The 20,092-nt window shown below is 44.6% G+C and overlaps 2 protein-coding genes across 3 annotated transcripts in view; one reads left to right on the forward strand and one right to left on the reverse strand.

Annotated features, from left to right (window-relative positions):
• LOC147016194 (uncharacterized) overlaps positions 1–2,747 on the reverse strand; it is a 66,073-nt gene extending 63,326 nt beyond the window's left edge. The window contains exon 1 of the transcript XR_015050056.1: positions 2,238–2,747. The gene's annotated coding sequence lies outside the window, so the exon portion shown is untranslated. The remainder of the gene's footprint in view (positions 1–2,237) is intronic.
• The window catches only part of GALC (galactosylceramidase), a 50,657-nt gene continuing 33,264 nt past the window's right edge, over positions 2,700–20,092 (forward strand). The window contains exons 1-5 of one of the 2 annotated variants that reach the window (XM_085849013.1): positions 2,700–3,068; positions 4,512–4,580; positions 5,365–5,428; positions 12,127–12,240; positions 19,342–19,481. In XM_085849013.1, coding sequence (XP_085705139.1) covers positions 2,934–3,068; positions 4,512–4,580; positions 5,365–5,428; positions 12,127–12,240; positions 19,342–19,481 — 522 coding nt within the window. In that variant the 5' untranslated portion in view covers positions 2,700–2,933. The remainder of the gene's footprint in view (positions 3,069–4,511; positions 4,581–5,364; positions 5,429–12,126; positions 12,241–19,341; positions 19,482–20,092) is intronic. The other variant, XM_085849012.1, reaches the window with a different exon arrangement.

The following is a 20,092-nucleotide window of genomic DNA, read 5'->3' on the forward strand; positions in this document are numbered from 1 at the left end:
ATATACAATGTACAATAAAATATACAATGTACAATATAATATACAATGTACAATATAAATATACAATGTACAATAAAATATACAATGTACAATATAAATATACAATGTACAATATAAACATACAATTTATAAAGACACGTGCATCCTGTGACGTGATTGTGAGAGGAGTCTGGTGGGTTTGGCAGAAGGACGGAGGTGGGTGGAGTCGTGAGCTGTCGGGGACATCATTCTCCCCAAGTTATGACCCAATTGTTATCCCCGCCACTGAAGGTGAAGGAGGTCATGTTTTCACCCCTCTCTGTCTTTTTGTTTGTCTGTCTGTCTGTGTTCAGGATGCCTCAAAACGTTGTACACGGATCCGGATCCGGATCTGGATGAAACTCGGTGGACAGGCTGGGTGTGTGACAAAGAAGAATTGATTCGATTTTGGTGAAGATCCGAATCTGGATCTGGCACGACAATTATTTAATTCTGAAAGTGATTCTTCACCATTGAGAGATTGGGCCAAAAACGATTGTTGTGCATTTGATAACATTGTTGATTGCTTACGTGCTGCCCTGGGTGGATGGCTTCAAAGTGTTCTTTGTCGAGCCCATCTATTGGCTCATATAAATCACATGATGTGCAGGTGAGGGAGCAGATTCGCCATTTTGTGATTAAGCAATGGTTGTGTGGTTTTTCCCTTGTGCCATCTGCCGCTCTTAAATATATCGTTTTTGGCCCTATCAATGGTGAGGAATCACTTAAAAAAATCAAATAATCCTCGTATCCAGATCTGGATCTTCACCAAAATCGAATCGACTCTTCCTTTTCCCACACCCAACGTGTCCACCAAGTTTCGTCCGAATCCGTAAACACCTTTTTGAGATATCGTGCACACAAACAAACAGACAGAGAGGGACGAAGACATCACCTCCTTCAGCTTTGGTGGTGGAGGTAATGATGTAAAAGGATGTCGGGATCTTCCTCCGAAAAGGATGTAAACAAGGTAGGGATGGTCACAAATGATCATGTGAAACCATCCCAACATGTTTCTTTAAATCATGGTAGTTCAGGGAAAAGACGTGTGTGTGTGTGTGTGTGTGTGTGTGTGTGTGTGTGTGTGTGTGTGTGTGTGTGTGTGTGTGTGTGTGTGTGTGTGTGTGTGTGTGTGTGTGTGTGTCCTTTAATATTATTACCTCCACTTCCGAAGGTGATGGAGGTTGTTTTCATCCCTCTCTGCCTCTTACTTGCATAATCGAAGATTTTTAAAGTATATTTGTTTGTTGATTTTGTTATTCTGTCTGTTTGTTTAACTGTCAATCACCTACAGGTCACAATTTCAAATCGATCTTCACGAAACTTTACCAAGTTGTTGAGGAAGTTTCGACTGAGAAAAAATATATATTGATTTTGAGGTCAAAGGTCATCTTAAGATCAAATTTCTAAAATCAATTTCAATCTGAAAAATAATCAATTTTCATCCCATTGACCTGAGCTTTGATTATGATTTTCAATTTTAATCTTAATGAAATGGACAATATGATGTATCCATGGCAACCTTTGAAGACGATGGTGGATTTTACAAGTATCGTGCTCGACACGACGGGTTTTTCTTGTTTGTTTGTCTCTTTGCAGGATATCTCAAAAAGTTGTGGACGAATCCGGATGAAATTTTGTGGACAGGTTAGGTGTGTGACAAGGATGAACTGATTAGATTTTTTTGTGAAGATCCAGATCCGGATGCGACTACTGGAATATTAAAAGTGATTATTCACCATTGAGACATTGGGTCAAAAATGATAGATAGCACGATATCTCAAAAAAGTTGTTGACGGATTCGGACGAAACTTGGTGGACACGTTAGGTGTGTGATGAGGAAGAATTGCTTCGATTTTCGTGAAGATGCAGATCCGGATCTGGATACGAGGATTATTTAATGTTACAGTGATTCTTCACCATCGAGAGATCGGGCCAAAAAAAAACGAGAATAGTCCTGTCTGGCATGGGACGACGTGTTCTCGTGGATCAGGCATCGTGGGGTGGAGGTGTGCGCTCCACCGAGTGCCACTCTAGTTTTAAATGTTTTTATTCCTTGTAAAATATTTACAGCCACAACCATGACCTGTGGACAAGTGTAATCCACATTGAGTATGGCTGAAGTTACCTGGGAGTCACACCTGTCTGGCACATGTCCACACGTGACCCTTCGATGATAAATTTCCTCGGATGTATTCGCATCCGTCGCAGTTTCCCACCTGTAGATTCAAGCAATCGGCTCGATGGTCACGGCTGAAGGCAGCCTGGTTTCCTGTTGGAGTTCAGGTACACAGTGCACTGCCCCGTGCCTTTGCACTCACTCGTGGAGGCTGGACGTGCCCCGGGGGCTGGACGTGCCCCGGGGGCCGGACGTGCCCCGGGGGCCGGACGTGCCCCGCGGGCTGAAATCCGTGAGTGAACTTTGGCGGTGTATTGACACACTATTTATTTCTGCAGTGGACGGATTGAAAGTTATTTCTCTAAATCATCTTCATTACGCGGAAGTGAAAAGTTCCGATTATTCCAAAATCAATTACGGACGGATGAAACCAGCGGCGTTTGATGTAAAAACGAATTTTAAAAAGCGAGTCAGAGACAGGTAAACTCACGTTTCGGGTAAAATATTAAATACTCTCCTTCCCACGGAGTTCAGTAAAAGAAGAAGAAGAAGAGGGAGGAGGAGGAGGAGGAGGAGTTTCGTTTGAACGTTGCCGGAAGCGTTTCACACACACCTGAGGCTGATCTGTTGTAAAAGGAGAGATTCCTCCCCTCATCGTCCCTCGTTCCTCTTCCCTCGTTCCCTCGTTCCCTCGTTCCCTCGTTCCCTCGTTCCCTCGTTCCCTCGTCCCCTCGTCCCCTCGTCCCCTCGTCCCCTCGTCCCCTCGTCCCCTCCCAACCCGCGATACCACTGAACTATGGGGACCCGGTACAGGTATCCTGTTGTCGTCCTCATCGCCCTTTTCGTGCACTGTTCGTGCTGTTACCGGTACCAGGTGCACGATGTACCTGCAGGGCGCTTCGACGGCATCGGTGGCTTGAGCGGCGGCGGGGTGAGGAGGTGGTGGTGGAGGTAGTTGTAGACGTTAGTTGTAGTTGTGAAACAGGAAAGGGTGGAGGGGATTCATTTCTGCGTGACACGTGGTCAGCATCATGTGTGGGCGTGGCTACGTTTTTGAATTGGTGGAGGAGGAGGAGTAATAATACTACAGTGCAGTAGTTGTAAAATAAACATTACATCAAGAGGATGAGCGTGATTTGGGCAAGGAGAGGGAGGGTAGTCGGTAGTTGTGAAAGTATATTTGGGTAGTGGTTGTAAAATTAATGGTGGTAGTTGTGAAATGACTGTGAGGGAGGGTAGTCGGTAGTTGTAAAATTAATGGTGGTAGTTGTGAAATGACTGTGAGGGAGGGTAGTCGGTAGTTGTAAAATTAATGGTGGTAGTTGTGAAATGACTGTGAGGGAAGGTAGTCGGTAGTTGTGAAAGTGTGTTTGGGTAGTGGTTGTAAAATTAATGGTGGTAGTTGTGAATTGAATGCAGTAGTGGTGGTGTAACTTTTATAAGAATTAAAAGAGCCAGGAAGGTGTCACCAAGGACCGCAGGAGCGAGTGCTCATGGACACACTGAATCCCGTCACGTCGTGCTCCGGCAGGTTTTAACTTCGAAATGAGGATCCTCTCCGTGATCAATGATCACAGGTCAGGATGGAGGATGACCAAGCTGTTGTGGTAGGTGGTAGTGATTGCGGTAGATGATCCATCCATCCATTGGGACCATACTCTGTGCAGAGTGTTGGTGCCTAACCAGTCTCATTGGCTGTTGGGCACAATCCTGGATGGGTTGCCACTTCAACACAGAATACCAGCAAGCTGGCACTCATTTTGCCGACCTCGGAAGGATAACAGGCGGAGTCAACCCCACCTGGTATTAATTCAACATCTGAGTGGGATTTGATCCTAGGATCTCAAGCCCACCACCCTAACCATTAAGCCAACCCCAAGCATGGTAGGTGACAGTGTTTGCGAAGGTGGTGGGTGATTGCGGCGGGTGATTGTAATGGTGATCGGTGATTGTTGGCGTTTGTGTGTGTGCACATTTACTTGTAAATTGTTTGGACCTGTTTTTTGCATTCCACTTTTATACACGCATTCGACAAGTGTGTAACATGTCGAAACGAAGTCTCTGATCAGTGTTGTTTATTTTAAAATGTTATGAACTCTGTGGTTACTGTCGATCCGAGTTCTGTCAATACATATTTGCAAATTCCTGTAGTAAACTAGCAGTGTGCGTTGGCTCCACAAGACAACAAAAACATTTTAATGAAATATCTGCTTATCCACCTTTTAGGAGGACGAGGTGCTGACGAGACATTGATTGTAAAAGTTGATGTTTTGTTAACAATCTGTAAATTGCTATAAAATCGATTTTTCTGTTTCGTGATGAGGATGACGAGCGTGCGATTGAACGATTCATTCGTCCGCTGTATTTCGTGCAGGCCACTTCAAGACTGCTTGTGAATTACCCACTGAAGCTACGTAACCAGATTCTGGACTACCTCTTCTTGGTGAGCTTCATGCTGTATGTGGGGTTTGCAAGGGGGGGGGGGAGTCGTGGTGGCATTAGGGGGTGGGGGGTTTGGGGGAGTGAGGGGAGCGTAATCCACAATTCCACTAACTTGCCTCAAAAGGAGCTTTGAGATGATTCACCTGTTTTATCACTTTTTTTTTTAACACAAGTAGCCAAACACAAATGGATCACTCATTCTAACAAAGAAATGTGTTGAATTAAATAATTATTATATTCTCTGCACGACACGTTCCTCGTTTCTACGGTTGTATGGTGCCGCTTCGCTTTCCTGGCTCGCATCAAATGGTTATTCGAGTAAGTGTCGTTTGAAATCTGTGCAGCCGGTTCAATGCTCATTGGATTTATCAGGAACCTCACCCTACAGTGAAACACCTTTCTATCCCTCACGAGATGATCATCTGAGTGCTGGGAAGGACTGCGGTTAAGTTTGTCAAATGCTCCGAATCACGAGGTGTTGTACATTATATCAAACTTCGAACCCCACTGGTTTGCTCGGTTTAGGGGTATTTATTTATTTATTACATATCGGTGGTGTGTGATGGTCAGATGGAGAAAATTACAATTGAAAGTTTGGGGGACAGCAGTCGTAAATAAATTAGGAGGTTGGGGGCAGGATAAGTAGATGAGGTCAGAGAGTGGAGGGTCGTGTATGGGGCACACATGGAAAAGGCAGCGGATTTGTGAAGTATTCTGCCATTTTAACAAATGTAATTAATGTATGGCTCCTTTTGTGATCATGTGACCTTTTTACTGTGTTCCAGCCCAACTTTGGTGCATCGTTGCACATTCTAAAGGTGGAAATTGGTGGAGATGCACAAACCACAGGTGAGGGTCAAGTACTGTTAAAACTCGCACCTTTCACCAGGTGACCCCCAACACCTCTTCACACCCTTGGCATACTCGTTTATTTAATACCAGCAAATACAAGTCGTCGCTTCACTAATGGGAATGTCAAGAGAGGGGGTGAAGGAGAAATAGGTGGGAGGGAGGGGGTGGGGTTGGGGGGGACTAGGTCAGGGAAAGAGGTGGAAAGGGGTCAGGGAGAGAGAAGGGGGAAAGAATGTGGGGGAGAATTCCAGCAGATGGGTCGCCCAATTTAACATCTATCTAAGAGACGGCGCACACACACACTGATGACTCACCATCCCTGTGAAACACCGGGATGACAGTTTATAGCTGGGTCAGGGTTTAAATTCAGGCTCGACAGCTTGGAACGAGCGTGCGTACCTCTCGGATATCCTGCCGTGGTGTGGCGATTCATTGCATTACAACTGAAAACATTTTTTGACTCGTAATCATATAATTTATTTTGCCTTCCGAACTCCGGAGATGTCCCCATGGAGAACCAAGCCGTGATGTCACTATGGAAGCTTGTAGAGATTGAAGCTTGTGCAGTGCTTACTGAGTGGCTTCAGCACTCAAACAAAATGGTTGAAGAAACTTAAAAAAAATGAAATGTTGAAATTTTTTTTTTAATGTCTCTAACTATGCCGAAGTAACCAGTCATATAATCAGAGCAGATCACATAAAAAGGGGAAACGTGTAAATTAAATTGCACAACATTTTCAGTGGGCGAGCCACCACCTGAGGCACTGCATGACACGGATGCCAAACGCAGGCGGGTGAGGCCTGAACTTTGTTCAAGACTATCGATGTATTCAGTGACGATGCGAATACTTTTGCTGCATATCACCACGGCTTGGAAACAAACAACCAAGCAGCTTTTAGAATGCTCACCAACTGGCTTAAGCACCCAAGCAAGCACTCCAACAAAACGGTTGATAAGGAACGGCTGGCTTGGTAATGGCACACATACCCAGAAAAAAAATAAACATCGCCGATTTCTTAACATTTTCAGATTTCACTCCCGATTTCGATATTTATTTAGTCCACGTGATCCGATCCTCGAAACCAAAATTGTTGTTCTGTTGTACACTTTGATTAGTCCGTGAGAGTATATCGTGCAAAAAAATCGCATCTCATAATTCATGAAATCGCTCCAAGCTCCTAATATGAAAACTATGGCACTTACAAAAGCGATGTATCCAGTGATTCGTGGCTGATGATAATATGAGTGAGGAAAGTGGAAAAAAAATTTTTGAGCGCTTTATTGTTCTTATTTATTTATTTATTTATTTATTTTTGAGCACTCACGACAGTCCTTTTGAAATGCACAGGGAATGGGGGGACATTGCAGGTGCCTGCAACTCAGAACACTTGGGCATGTAACTCAAAACAAAAATATGTGCTGCAACTCATTCAACGGCGTCTGGATAGCCCTGTCGGTCCGCTAAATAACGATGCTAAATTCACTCTCTGCAGATCTGGATAGAATCCCAAACTGGTCGAACACGTGGAACATGTCTTTCAATCCTGACAAATCTCACACTCTCCACTTTGTCTCTCCGAAATGACCATTTAGAACCCCCCCCCCCCCCAATCCACTTTCTCAACAATCCTCTGGAAGAAGGCCTTTCTTTCAAGCTTCTGGATCTCACTATTTGCCATGATCTTTCCTGGGAAAGCCACATATCCAGGCTGGCCTCCAAAGCCAGTTGCCAACTGGGAATCCTCCGTCGTGCAAAGTCCTTCCTCGGCCCACCTGAGCTCCTGACCACATACAAAGCTTTTGTCCACAGCCTGATAGAGTACTGCTCTCCTCTCTATGTTGGTGCTCCTGCCTCTCACCTTTCTCGGCTTCATGCTCTGAAAACCAAGGCACTTTAGATCATTGGTATCTCCCACGATGAGGCTGAGTCTTTGGGTCTCTCACTCTCTCACCGCAGGCAGATCGGTGGTTTTTCTGTCTTCTACCATCTCCTCTCCAGTCTCACCCCCCCCCCCCCCCCATTATTTCTGCAGGGCGCACAAGGTCTGCCAGCAACCCCCTTCTGGTTGAACTACCAAAATCACGAATCGCTGCTCACCTTCACTCTTTCATCCTTTCATTTTTTCCCGCCTTTGGAATAAACTCCCACACTCTATTCAATCCCATTCTTCCCTCCAGGCTTTCAAAACAGCTGTTCACCACCACCTCTTATCATCCCCCATCCAAATGCTCAATCTTTTCGACCCCCGTTAAGCCACCCCAAACCCACCTCCATCAAATTCCCTGCTTTCCTTCCTGAAAGTCCCTGTGATGTCCATCTTGTATACCCCATGTTCCCCGCCCCATCCCTCTCCCTTCCACAGATCTCCTAATGTCTCTGTTCCCCACTGTTTTGTCCTTCCCTCTCCCACCCCTCTTGTTGTGCATTGTGTGTTAGCTCTCATACGAGCCTTGACAATGTATACAAAAATAATAATAAATAAATAAAACGCTTGAATGGAGCCCAGCACACGTTCATCACTGGAGAGCGCTCCTGAAAACTTGCGCCACATATAAATCGCGGAGCTCCGTTGTTTGGCTGAACATGGAAGCAGCTGGGGCCATTTTCAGCTCTGGAGTCTGGCTTTCTTGTCGGAGTTGCGCCAATGGGGATGCTTGGAAATGCCTATAGGGTGTTTTGAAACGATTTTTGGCTTCTCCTTCGCTCAGCTCTATAAAAATAGCCGCAGAGAGTGGATCAGACAGACTTTCCAAGCCGAGAGGGTAGCACGAGTCACCGAGACCGAGCCAAGTGAGCAGTACCGAGTTGTTACCGAGGGGTTGCCGGGTCATCACCAGGTCATCGGCGCTCGGCTTCCGCTGCGTTCCGCAGCAATACCCATTAATTACACACAGACTCCCTTACACTTAGACTCTCTATAAGATATCCGCTCACGCATCTAACTCTCCCAAATATTGTTGTGGGCCGGGTATCGGCGACGAGCACGACCGCTAGATGGAGCTGCAGAGTCGACTCCACCGAACACCCGGAATTTAGATCGTACCTTTTCGGAAAACTCTGACAAGTACGGGTCCCTTCCCGGACTGTGAATCATCAATATATAATTACAACATGTGGTACAGGGTTATTTGCCAATCTTCAAAATACCTAGAGCTCCACGTGGCGGGTTTACCGAGTATTCACACCCTCGACGACGAGCCACTAGCGTGCTCGAACCGTGTGCGACCCAAGCGGATGATCACCGAGATCCGTCGGTCCAAATGTCCCCTTACGGCGGCACAACGGCCTTGCTTATTCTCCAACACTCGTCACGCTAAGCCAATGGAAGGAAACACAGCAACGAACTGATACATTTAACAAATATATTTATTTGTAATGGGGGGAAAGGGGGAGCACGCAAGAAGCAGAGTTATCACGACTAATAGGGAAGCACGTATGTACAGCCAAGAGCGCTTATACAATTCCTGCTTACGGACGGGCCCACACTCAGATGCACACCCAAATAAACGGACCCAAAGTGGTCTTTATTATCCCTTCGGCTCAGAGGGAAGATGAGCCCAGGGATGAGAAAATAGCAGACTACCTGGCCGCAGCGCGTGGCTCTATGTCCGCACCTTCCCGGAGCACCAGTCGGCCGAGAAGGAACCAGGGCAGCCAGACGCGGACCACGCCAGCCACGGGACGAGCCGTGAACCTGAGCACGCCAGCAACGAGATGCCGTTCGCCCAGCCTTGACAGATGCGTCTTCCCCTCCGAGCTCCAGCGGATCCTCACGCGCTCCGCCTGTTTCTCTCGCTCACACAGATTTTGACACTTCCGCAGATTCCCTCACTCCTCCGATCTCTCCGATCTCGATCTCTACATCCCTTTTATCACTCTCAGGCGTGGCTCGCTCTCAGGCGCGGTCCAAGCGAACCGATTCATGACCATATTTGGGAATTGAATTCATCCCCAAACGCATTCTGAACACGCGCGCATACCAACGAGCGAGCGGAGAATGCCGGGAGCAGAGGGTTTTTGCTGTTGTTGTATTTGGAGCTGTAGTAGCCGTCGTCGTTGTATTTGGAGCTGTATTTGGAGCTGTAGTAGCCGTCGTCGTCGTTGTATAAAGTTCTACCCCATTAATTTGCTTGTGTTAATCAGTGCACAATCACGATCACTCGGCAGTAATCCGGGCATACGCTAAGGGCACGACACCCCATTTGGTTCAGCCATCCACAGATAAGGTATCATGGGAGGTAGTGTAAACCCTGCCCAGATTGGCAGTGCCGATTGCCATTTGTGGTTACTTAGCAACCCGCTAGTGCACGCAGTCGTCTGTGCCCAGTGGCCTCAGGACCAGGCATTCGGGAGGGACCCAACTTCTTCCCCTCGTGGCGACCCTCAAATCCCAAGGCCATAACTATATATATATATATATATATATATATATATATATATATATATATATATATATATATATATATATCTGAGGATCAATGTGTCCGCCTCCTATTGAGGAGAACCACTCGGCTATCCAGGCTGGCGGTTTTGACCGCCCGTCACCACAAATTTAGTCGGGGGCGGGGGGCGTGGGGGTTAACCTGGACCGCCAGCTGCACGACATTATTTTTGTTTAACAAATACTTCTCTGCAACTGCATGGCCGATCGATACAAAACTTTAAACGTAGGAGAGACTCCCTATGGAGAATATTCTTTTTCTAACTCAGACGTCATAGGTCATGTGGTATGGCAGCCATATTGGATTGAAGGGAAAAAAAATTGGACATTTTCTCCAAAAACTGCTCAACAACAAAAATTGAAACTTGGCATATGCCATCAACTCTGCATAGGCTGTGTTGTGGAAGTTATTGCCTAACATTTTATTTGGTTCTGTATTTACTTTTAATCAACCATTTAACTGACTCGATGCAAATCCTGTTATTCAAATGACAGACACCGATCAATTCACTTGCCCCAACGTGAAAGTGCATTACATCAGAGTTTTATTATACTTGGTACTTGGTCAGTCCCAAGGAGTGCAACCCACTGAGATGGTATACATCCTCATGAGCTTGCACTAAAACAAGATTACAATTTCTGGTATTTATATGCTTTTTATGGGAGAGTGGTGGGGGCTGTTAAGCCTTAAACAAAGAACTCCAAAATGCAATACGTGTCTTCAAGGTGAATAGCAACTTTGTAATCATAACAACCTTGGTGTTTTCAGGAAGGTCACTTTGTTCCATAGCAAGACAATCCTTTTATCAACATTTAGGGCAAAAGACTCTTGGCTAAAGGGAAGGAACTCTGACAGCCAATTCGATTTATAGCATAAAAATTAAATTTATAAAACACCAGCACAATTACAATTTAGAGTACATTAATATAATTTTTCTTCCACAGCTACATCGGGTGATAACGATGATGCCATCGGTGAAGTGGTATTCCAGCCATAATTCATTGAATTTAAATCTTTATCTGAAAAATTTGAAATTTCACATCTGATCGACCACCAGATGTGAGGGAAGAATTTAATTAATGATGTACATAACCCATGCCAAGAATATACGACATCGTAAGGTGCATGGGTTCTTCTTCTCCTCCTCTTCCCTTGATAAATTGTGAGGTCCAATGGCACCAAGCTTCTGCCGTGCCTTGACCACGTTACTCCTCCACCTTCCTCTGTCCTCAGTCAACTCCCTTCACTCTCCAACCACCCCTATCTTACGGATATCCCTCCTCGCACAACTCTCCCATCTCAACTGTGGTTTACCTCTTTTCTTCCTTCCTTGCTCCCTCAACCTTTCCACTCTCTTTGTCATTCTCTCTTCCCCCATCTCCACCAAGTGTCCAGCCCATCTCAGCCGACATTTCACCAATCTCTCCATCTAACTCATCTGCACACCAATCTTCTTCCTCAGTTCATCCATCCACCTCCTATCTTCCCCCTTCACTCCCTCAATCCTCCTGACCCAGTTGTTCTCGCAAAGCTGCAGCCTCTGTTGTTGTCTCGCTGTCAGTGCCACCTCCTCCAGACCGTAAAGGTAGGCCGGTGTTACACACAACATTGGAACCTTCCCCTTCAATTTCTTGATATATTTCATGGATGATACAGGTATATGGGCCATAATACCAGTGGGCCATAATATTAGTGTGTTCAGTTAACGATGGTATTTTCGTTCAGAATGAACTTGCGAGGTGAGACTTTGTGAGTCTCTACGTGTGCTGCGAGGCTCTTTGAGTGCCGTTCTCATTATTTCTATCTTTGTTCCTTTCTTTCCTTGTCGTTTAGAGTTTTTGTGGTTTCGGACCTTTAACTATCTAATGTTGTCCTTAATCTCGGATGCGTCCGCTGGGTCGTAGTAGTTGTCTTTTAGCTTTTAAAAGTCTTTTCATTCGTTTCCTGTTTTCCATGCTTGGCCTGCTGTGATGGAGACATTCGAGCAAAACCAGTACTTCCCTGGACTGATGATTGTTTATATTAACTTGTAAAAATCCACGTGACATTAACACAGAACATATTTTAGGTGGTCGTTTGGAGAGCTCTACCTGTCTGATTGTCTTTCTGTATAAATACCAAATTAGAAACTTTGTATTCACCTGCAATCTCCTAAAAAGGAACTTGCTGATAATTCAGTTGAAAATGTGTTGCTGTTTCTTGGGGATTATCATGAAGCAATTGTATAAATGACATCCTACGGCCCCGACAGATGGCACAGAACCTTCGCACATGCGAGATGCTACGGATGAGAACTACTTCCGTGGTTATGAATGGTGGCTCATGGTTGAGGCAAAGAGACGCAACCCCAACATCACACTCGTCGGTATGGAGAGAACCCTGTTTATTGGCACGACGATGTGTGGACAAACATCATGCATCGTTTCCCTTGTTTTTCTTGGAATTTAGTTTCATTGATGTTGAAATATCCTTTTGAATGTCTCCATAATACGTGGTTCACTCAGTTCTTGTGCTCCTGAGGTAATAGCATGGTCTAAGTGTGTGTGTGTGTGTGTGTGTGTGTGTGTGTGTGTGTGTGTGTGTGTGTGTGTGTGTGTGTGTGTGTGTGTGTGTGTGTGTGTGTGTGTGTGTGTGTTCGTTCATAAAGCAGAACATTTCCTCTCTGCTAACCTCTGTGTCTCTGTGTCTCTGTGTCTCTGTGTCTCTGGACGTGTCCACGTGGTGTTTATCTCCGGATAGCTTGGCTCTTGATGTGGCTGGGTGGTGTTTGTCTCCAGACGTGTCTTGGCGGTGGGTGCCTCTGGACATGTCCAGGCAGTGGTTGGCTCCGGATGTGTCCAGATGGTGTTTGTCTGCTGACGTGTCCGAGCGGTGTTTGTCTCGGAGTCGTGTTTATCGTATGATGGTAGAAAATGGATTTCGGACATTATTTTGTTTCCATCTTCACTATTCTATACAGAATAATTTTGATGAAACGGTATGAATCTTAATTGATGCTCCACCACACGTCTGCCTTCCCTTCCTCTCACCTCACACTGTCTTCCCTTTCCCCACCCCTCCTCACTCTCCTTTCCTCCATGCTCCTGCTCCCTCCCTCTTTCTTTTCCCCACCCCTCTCTCTCTCCCCCCCACTCTTTTTCTCCCCCCCCCCCATTTAGTATTCCCATCAGTGAAGTGACGGGTGGTATTTGTTGGAGAAAAATAAAGCATGGCAAGATAACTGGAACATTGTAGGAAAAAAAAAACCTGGACAAGAAGAGGTCACGTAGCTGATGATGTCCATGTTGCATCATCATTCAACTTCCTGATATATTTGTTTTTTTTCACTAAGTTTTTTTTTGTTATACAAAGTCGAAGCTTGTGGAAGTGCTTCAACAAGGAATAGACCAGAATGTAACATAACAGAACAAGAACAATATGGTGGAAAGTGGGAAAACAGCAACAGAAAGGTATCGTGGTACGTGGAGGAAGAATGAGATGAAGGGAGGAGGGCACAGGCAGTGAATAAGCTGGATAGAAGCTCAAACACAAGAAGAGGAATGGAAATGGTACAAGAAAAAAATAGGGCCAGGGAGAGGGGAAAAAAACATGAACTGGAAAGAAAAGGGTATGCTTTTGGGAGGGTTCATGAGGTTGAAAAGGATCATGAGTTGTTGGGGGATGACCTGAGATGGTGGTGAACAGTAATCTTGACGAATGGGATTGAACAGACTGAGGAAGTTGCTTCCATAGGTGAGAGAAAAGGGGAACAAATGAGTGGAGGTGAGCATTGAACCTGGATTTTGGTCGTTTCACTGTAAGTCGGTTGCTGGCAGACTGTCTGACCTGCAGAAACCTGGGGGTGGGGTTGGGGGACAGAGAAAAGAAAGGACAGAGGTTGCAAGACCAGAAAGGAAGCAGTCGAAGAAAGAGACCACTAACCTCTCTGTGATAATGATCAGCCCAGAGACACTCCTTCATGCCAAGACATTCCAATGGTCTTGAGGGCCTTTGTTTCAACAGCATCAGTAAGTGCAAGGTTTGAGGTGGGTGTGCCAGTCGAAAGGGGAGAGCAGTACTCCATCAAGCTGTGGATGAAGGCCTTGTAAGCCGATAAACATTCAGGTGTGCCAAGGAAAGACTTTGCACGACGGTGGATGGCCAGTCAGCGACTGGCTTTTGTGGCAAACTTCGATATTTGGTTTGCCCAAGAAAGATCATGGCTGATGGTGAGACCAAGGAGTTTGAATGACAACTTCCTCTAGAGGATTGTAAAAGTACATGAGAGAGTTTGCCAGATTGTCCTTGTGGTGATAGATATATTGAAAGAGATAGATAGATGGACAGAGAGTGCCAAGGGTGGGGTGATGCACGCACCTTGGGGGTGTCCTTCCCTTTGGTGTACGTATGTTGTACGTGGTGCCAAACCCAGCCCATCCTTTAATGACTGCAATCCAGGGTCATGAATGATTGTACAGGTCAGTTACCACTCGAATGGATCTTTGTCAGTTGGTGTCTGTGATTTGTGAGTGGCGTCACAATGACCACATCAACAGCAAAACGTTTTTTTTAAACATGTATTTCAAATAAAAAGTCAAACGAGGAAGTTCACCATCACGCACAATGTCCAACTCTGATTCCCACGTTGAGTTGTTTCTGCCGCCCAGTGTCCCAGTCCTGCCGGTACAACTCACATGTTCACCTCGTCCTTCGGGGCTGTCGAATCTTTGATTCCCGTCTCGGTGTCCTCTCTCTCTCGTATGCTGGCCCGTCCAGGATGATTTCAAGAGCTCAAAGGAATTCTTTCCCAATGTACAATCTTATTGAGTTATAATCAGCTCCATGCATTAACAGCTGCTCTGGGCATTAACATCTCCTTCACTCGGAGTTAAATCGAGCGTGGGGATGATGGAAACTCGCAGCTCGTCACATATCACCCGTCTCTCAACACCTCCCTCTTGCGGGTTTATATAGTATCACAGAACAATCCCGTCCATTCCAGCAAATGCGATTCGAGTCTATTATGGAAGTTTCCTCTTGGAACGTTCCAGCACTTTCACAAATCTGACCAGGCAGTTTACAGTACAATACTGCCATCTACAGTCAAAATTAGCTCATTTCATCAAGCAGTTTATGTTACAATTTACCGAAGTGTGCTACAGCAAACATATAACATGTAACCGTCAATTTTAATTGTTCATTTACTAATGCTTACAACATCTAGTTTTTGACTGAGACTGAGACGCAGCAGCAGCATTTCCAAGGTGGAGTGACCTGGTCTGAAACGAAGTTGTTGATCTGAGATGTGGTTGGTGGAGAAAAGGAATGATTTCATGTCAACTACGATGATGGATTCCATCACATTGCGAATGATTGGAAGTAAGCTGACACAGCTGGAGTTGAGGGGATCGGTTTTTGCACCTTTTTTAGGTGATGTAGTCATGTTACCTGATGTCCAGGCTTGTGGAGGATGATCTGGGAAAATGACAGGGTCAAAAGGGCACACAGAGGATGTGCAAGAGAAGCAGAGCAGGTTTTTAGGACAGGTGATCTGCTGCTGAACATGAGTCGTGGGTTGCTAGAAACTTCTCCACCTCAAGCTAGAGTCTCGGAGCAGTTGGGTACAACAGGGAAGGGTGGGTACCATGAGTGAGGGGTTAGGGACACAGGATTTGGAAGCAAACACAGAATTGAGGAATTCGGCCTTCTCACGAGCAGAGTCGGCTGTGGTGCCATTTGAAGTGAGGGAAGGGATGGAGAGGGAGCATATTCTGGAGACAGACTTAACAAGGTGCCACCAGGTTTTAGAGGATGGAGACAGGTTTAAACATTCAATCTTAAGTTTGGCCTTATTCATCATCGTTTGAAACACTGCTTGCCCAACAATGCAAAATCCCCAGTTGCTGTTTGGTTTGACGCTTAGTTTCTGCTGATGTCTTATTTAATTTAAATCCAGGAGAAGGCTCCCATTTCAACAAGGAACTATCACTATAATGCACTTCGTGACCAAATTCACCATGGGTGGATCATTTCCAAATGTTTCATTTGATGTGCGAATGTGCCTGTTGTTCTGTTGGACCAAATTGTAATTGGTCTTCACAGCCTTGTGCATACCTGCCTGCTGTACTGGTTGAGCATTAGCTTGCTTTTCACCAAGCTCAGATGTACTTTGGCCAGAACGGAGATTATATGTTCGTATTTATTATTGCGATATGATACGACTACTATTAGCCCCCATTGCACTTAATCCTAAATGGGGGCTTATGGATTTGGTCTCAATTTGTGTGTGTGTGCATCCATCCATATCTTGGAGATGTTTGGACTGATTTTATTCGTACTTGGCACAAAGACAACAAATGATGGTTAGACATCTGCACATCATTTTGTTTCATGATGCAATCAAAGATGGCCGACTGGCGGCCATTTTAGTTTTAAAAAACAACTAACCAGTTTCGAACACGTCCTCATCCATTTCTCCAACATCTATTTACCGATCTTGTTCAAACTTGGCAAACAGATGACGAATAATGGCTTGCATATGCACGTCTTTTTTTATTTTTCTTTTCGAGATCAGATTCAAAATGGCCGACCTGCAGCCTATTTCTGACTAAAATGTGTCTCCAACCATTTCTCAGACGTGCATGGTCTGAATTTGTTCAAACTTGGCACAAGCACAGTACATGATGGTACAAACAGACACCTCACTTTATTTGGCGATCTGATCAAAGATGACCGACTGGTCAACTGGCGGCCATTTTAGTTGTAAAAAAAAATCTTTTTTAAAGCCCTGGTATTGAACACTTCCAAAACCATTTCTCCAACAAGCATTTACTGATCTTGTTCAGACTTGGCACACAGATAATGAATGATGGCATACATTTTCACGTCATTATATTTTTCGAGATCAGATCCAAGATGGCCGACTGGCGGCCATTTCAGTTTTAAAAAAAAAAAATCCCGATGTTGAACACGTCCTCAACCATTTCTCGGACGTGCGTTTATCGATGTTGTTAAAACTTGGCACAGATAAGGAGCGATGGCTTACATACTATATGTCCATTGTTTATTTTCGAGATCTGATCCAAGATGGCCAACTGGTAGAGGGGCGGCCATTTTGGTTGTGCATAAGTATGGGTTAGCCCTTTAACTCCAAACAACAAAATAACTAAAACAATGGGGACTTCGACATTTTATCTATTTTACTTGTTATTGTTGTAAATATTATGAGTATTAATTGATATATGCTTTGTTACAATGTTATCATTGTTTTTGTTTGGCCTGGTGTTGACTTAACGGTTAAGGTGCGTGGCTTAAGATTATTGGATAATGAGTTCAAGCCCCTGTCAGGCCGTTGAATTAACACCAGGTCAGGTTGACTCAGCCTGTCATCCTTCCGAGGTCGGTAAAATGAATACCATTGTATTGGTAGCAGGGGGCACTGCATCAGCAGCACTGTCACGCCCACAGGAAACATATAGGGTATATGGGGACTTAAAGGGTAAATGGGGACTTTTGGGATATTTGCGTCTTTTCGGTCCTCTAGAACTGTTTGGTCATCTTGGTATTTTGGGTCCTCTGGGTCTTAAGGGTCTTTCAGGATCTTTAAGGGTTTTAATGGTTTTGCGGAGTGGGGGTCTTAAAGGGTCTTCGAAGGTCGAAGGGGTCTCAGCAGTCCAAAGGGTCAAACGGTGCATTCCAATATTACGTAATTCCTCGACACAAAAAGAATGTGCACGCACGCACGCACGCACACACACACACACACGCATGCACACACCTCTACCTCATGCATTTATAGTAGATTGGTCCTGTTGGTCACACCTGCACTAATAAAGTGACGACAGAAGGGTTTCCTGCATTATATGAGCTTTTTCTGTAAAAAGTATGCATTTTGTTGTATTTTTCTCTTTCTCATGACCAAAAGCTCCTCTGTCCATTTAATTTTTAGCCCGCGCTCACGAAGCGAAAGGCGGTGTTAAGCGACCGGGCCGGTACAAGCGTACGTGCTGTGTCTGCATTTTGTTATTCCCTTTTCTCTGGAACTGCTTGTTGGATTGACAAGTTTTCACCATTAGTGCAACTACTCATGTAGAATGTTTTAATGATTGTGACATCATAGTCACTTGGTGTGGTGGCCATTTTGGAAAAAGGAGAAAGGTTGGACCTCTATCTCTGAAACTTTGCCATGGAAAAAATTGAAACTCGGCACATGACAAGTACTCCCCATGGGGGAATGTGGTATTTATTTATTTACTTTTTAATGATGTCATAAGTGCCTTCGTTATGGTCATTGCATACGTAGAATGCTGCATCCAATCTGTATGAAAATTTTTGAGGGTCATCTCGGGATAAATTGGTCAACGGAAGAAAAAAAACATGACGTCATCGGTCACATGGTTCAGCAGTCTTCTTTTCTTTTCTTTTCTTTTTTTTAAACACCTTCAAAAATCCTCTTCTCCGAAATGGCTGAACAGATTGAGGAGAAACTTTCCAAGTGTGACCGACAATCCATGAGGAACAAAAAGTCCTCACCTAAAACATTGGTCACAGTTTGGCAGCCATATTGGATTTACCCTAAAACTTTTAACAATCTTCTTCTCCAGAATGGCTGGACAGATCGAGGGGAAACTTCACACAATGTTCCCCAACCCTTGGGGATACCAGGGTGTTCATGAATAATTGATAGGTCACATGGTCTGGCAACCATGTTGGATTGAACGAAAAAAAATTTTTTTTTAATTTTCTCTTGAACAGCTGCATCAATCGATATGAAACTTCACAATTATGATCTCGTCATGATGGGGAATATACGTTTTAAATTTTAATCTGATCGGAAGCATGGTCCAGCAGCCAGAATTATTTAATTTTTTTAATTTGTGTTTGTTTAGATTTTTTTTTTTAATAAGGCTCAGTGGCTGTGCCTGGATGCATTTGAGGGTAGTGGAGTAGCAGTTGAAACCCAAATCCTATTCATATTCCTCTTGATGACTTCATCTTTGCTTTTTGCTTGTTTGGGTTCCTTCTGCTGATTCCAATGCAGGGCCTATTTTATTTGGTCTTCAATTTAATTTCAATTTAATTGTTTTTTTATTACAAATTTGCTGCCACAAGAGTTGTCTCACACCAAGTCCTTCTCAAGCCTGCAGAGGGTAAGTATTTTATGAATACCATGTAGTTATTTAGATATTTTCAAATTAGTTTTGTGCATCGCAGATAAATGTTCGGTTTATTTGCTCAGACGACCTTTCCTGTCCTCTATTGTTTGTTATTCGAATAGTCAACTTGTCATAGTTTTGGAAACCCTGCTTCCGTGTCTGTCTCCATCTTTCAGTGGAAGCTTTTCCTTTTCATCCACTTTGTGTTCATCGGATTCGCAGCATCAAGTCGTGCTTTGTGACTTTGCGTTCGATGTTTTTTTTTTGTTTTTTTTTAAAGAACCGTTTTTGGTTGCTGATGAGTCTCTGGATCGAATGTATCTCCATCTCAGGCTTGCCCTGGGCGTTTCCAGCATGGGTCGGAGGAGGCAGCAAGCTGCCATACACACATCCCAAGCTCACGGCGAGATATGTGACGTCTTGGGTGCAAGGTGCCAAGCAATGGCACAATCTCAACATCGACTATGTTGGAGTAGGTTTGTGTTCGAGCTTCACCAACGGCACTGATCCGAGCCTTTGCATAATCTTATATTTATGTTATTCTTCCCTCGAGCTCACACCATCCTTCCTGTACCAGTGGTGTCATCTGTCCTGTCGAATGCTCCAGCAGGCCACCATGATGGGAATAATGTTAATTGTGCTCAGGACGAAGTGGGATTGAGCACGCGTGGGGTCGTCGGGCCATGCGCGAGTAAGGATCTTGGCTAAGTGAGCTTCACGCTGTGTGCTTCTTGTGGTTATTACTGCACAATCATTCTTTGCCTTGCCCTTTTGGATACCTTGCACAAACTTCTCGAACGAGTACAATGTAAAAGAGGCTTACTGAAAGGTCAAAGATCGGTCTCATTTTGAGAGCAATGGTGTCATTGTCTGCTGTTGCGTTGCTCGCTCTTTGACCCCAGCAGCAGTATTAATGATGACAAGTTGCTACAGCGATAAAGAAACAATTTTTGGTTTTGCGACTTTCACTCGTGTTTTGGTGCACAATCCATTTCAACGAAGAAATTTCAAATCTTTTTACCAAATGGTGAAATACAGAATTAATTGATTTAAAAATGAAAGTCAAAATCCGTTCGAGCCTTT

This window comes from Eptatretus burgeri, chromosome 12, assembly GCF_056783735.1.
Source record: "Eptatretus burgeri isolate ZD-2024b chromosome 12, Ebu_testis_v1, whole genome shotgun sequence".
Classification (NCBI taxonomy): Eukaryota; Metazoa; Chordata; class Myxini; order Myxiniformes; family Myxinidae; genus Eptatretus; species Eptatretus burgeri.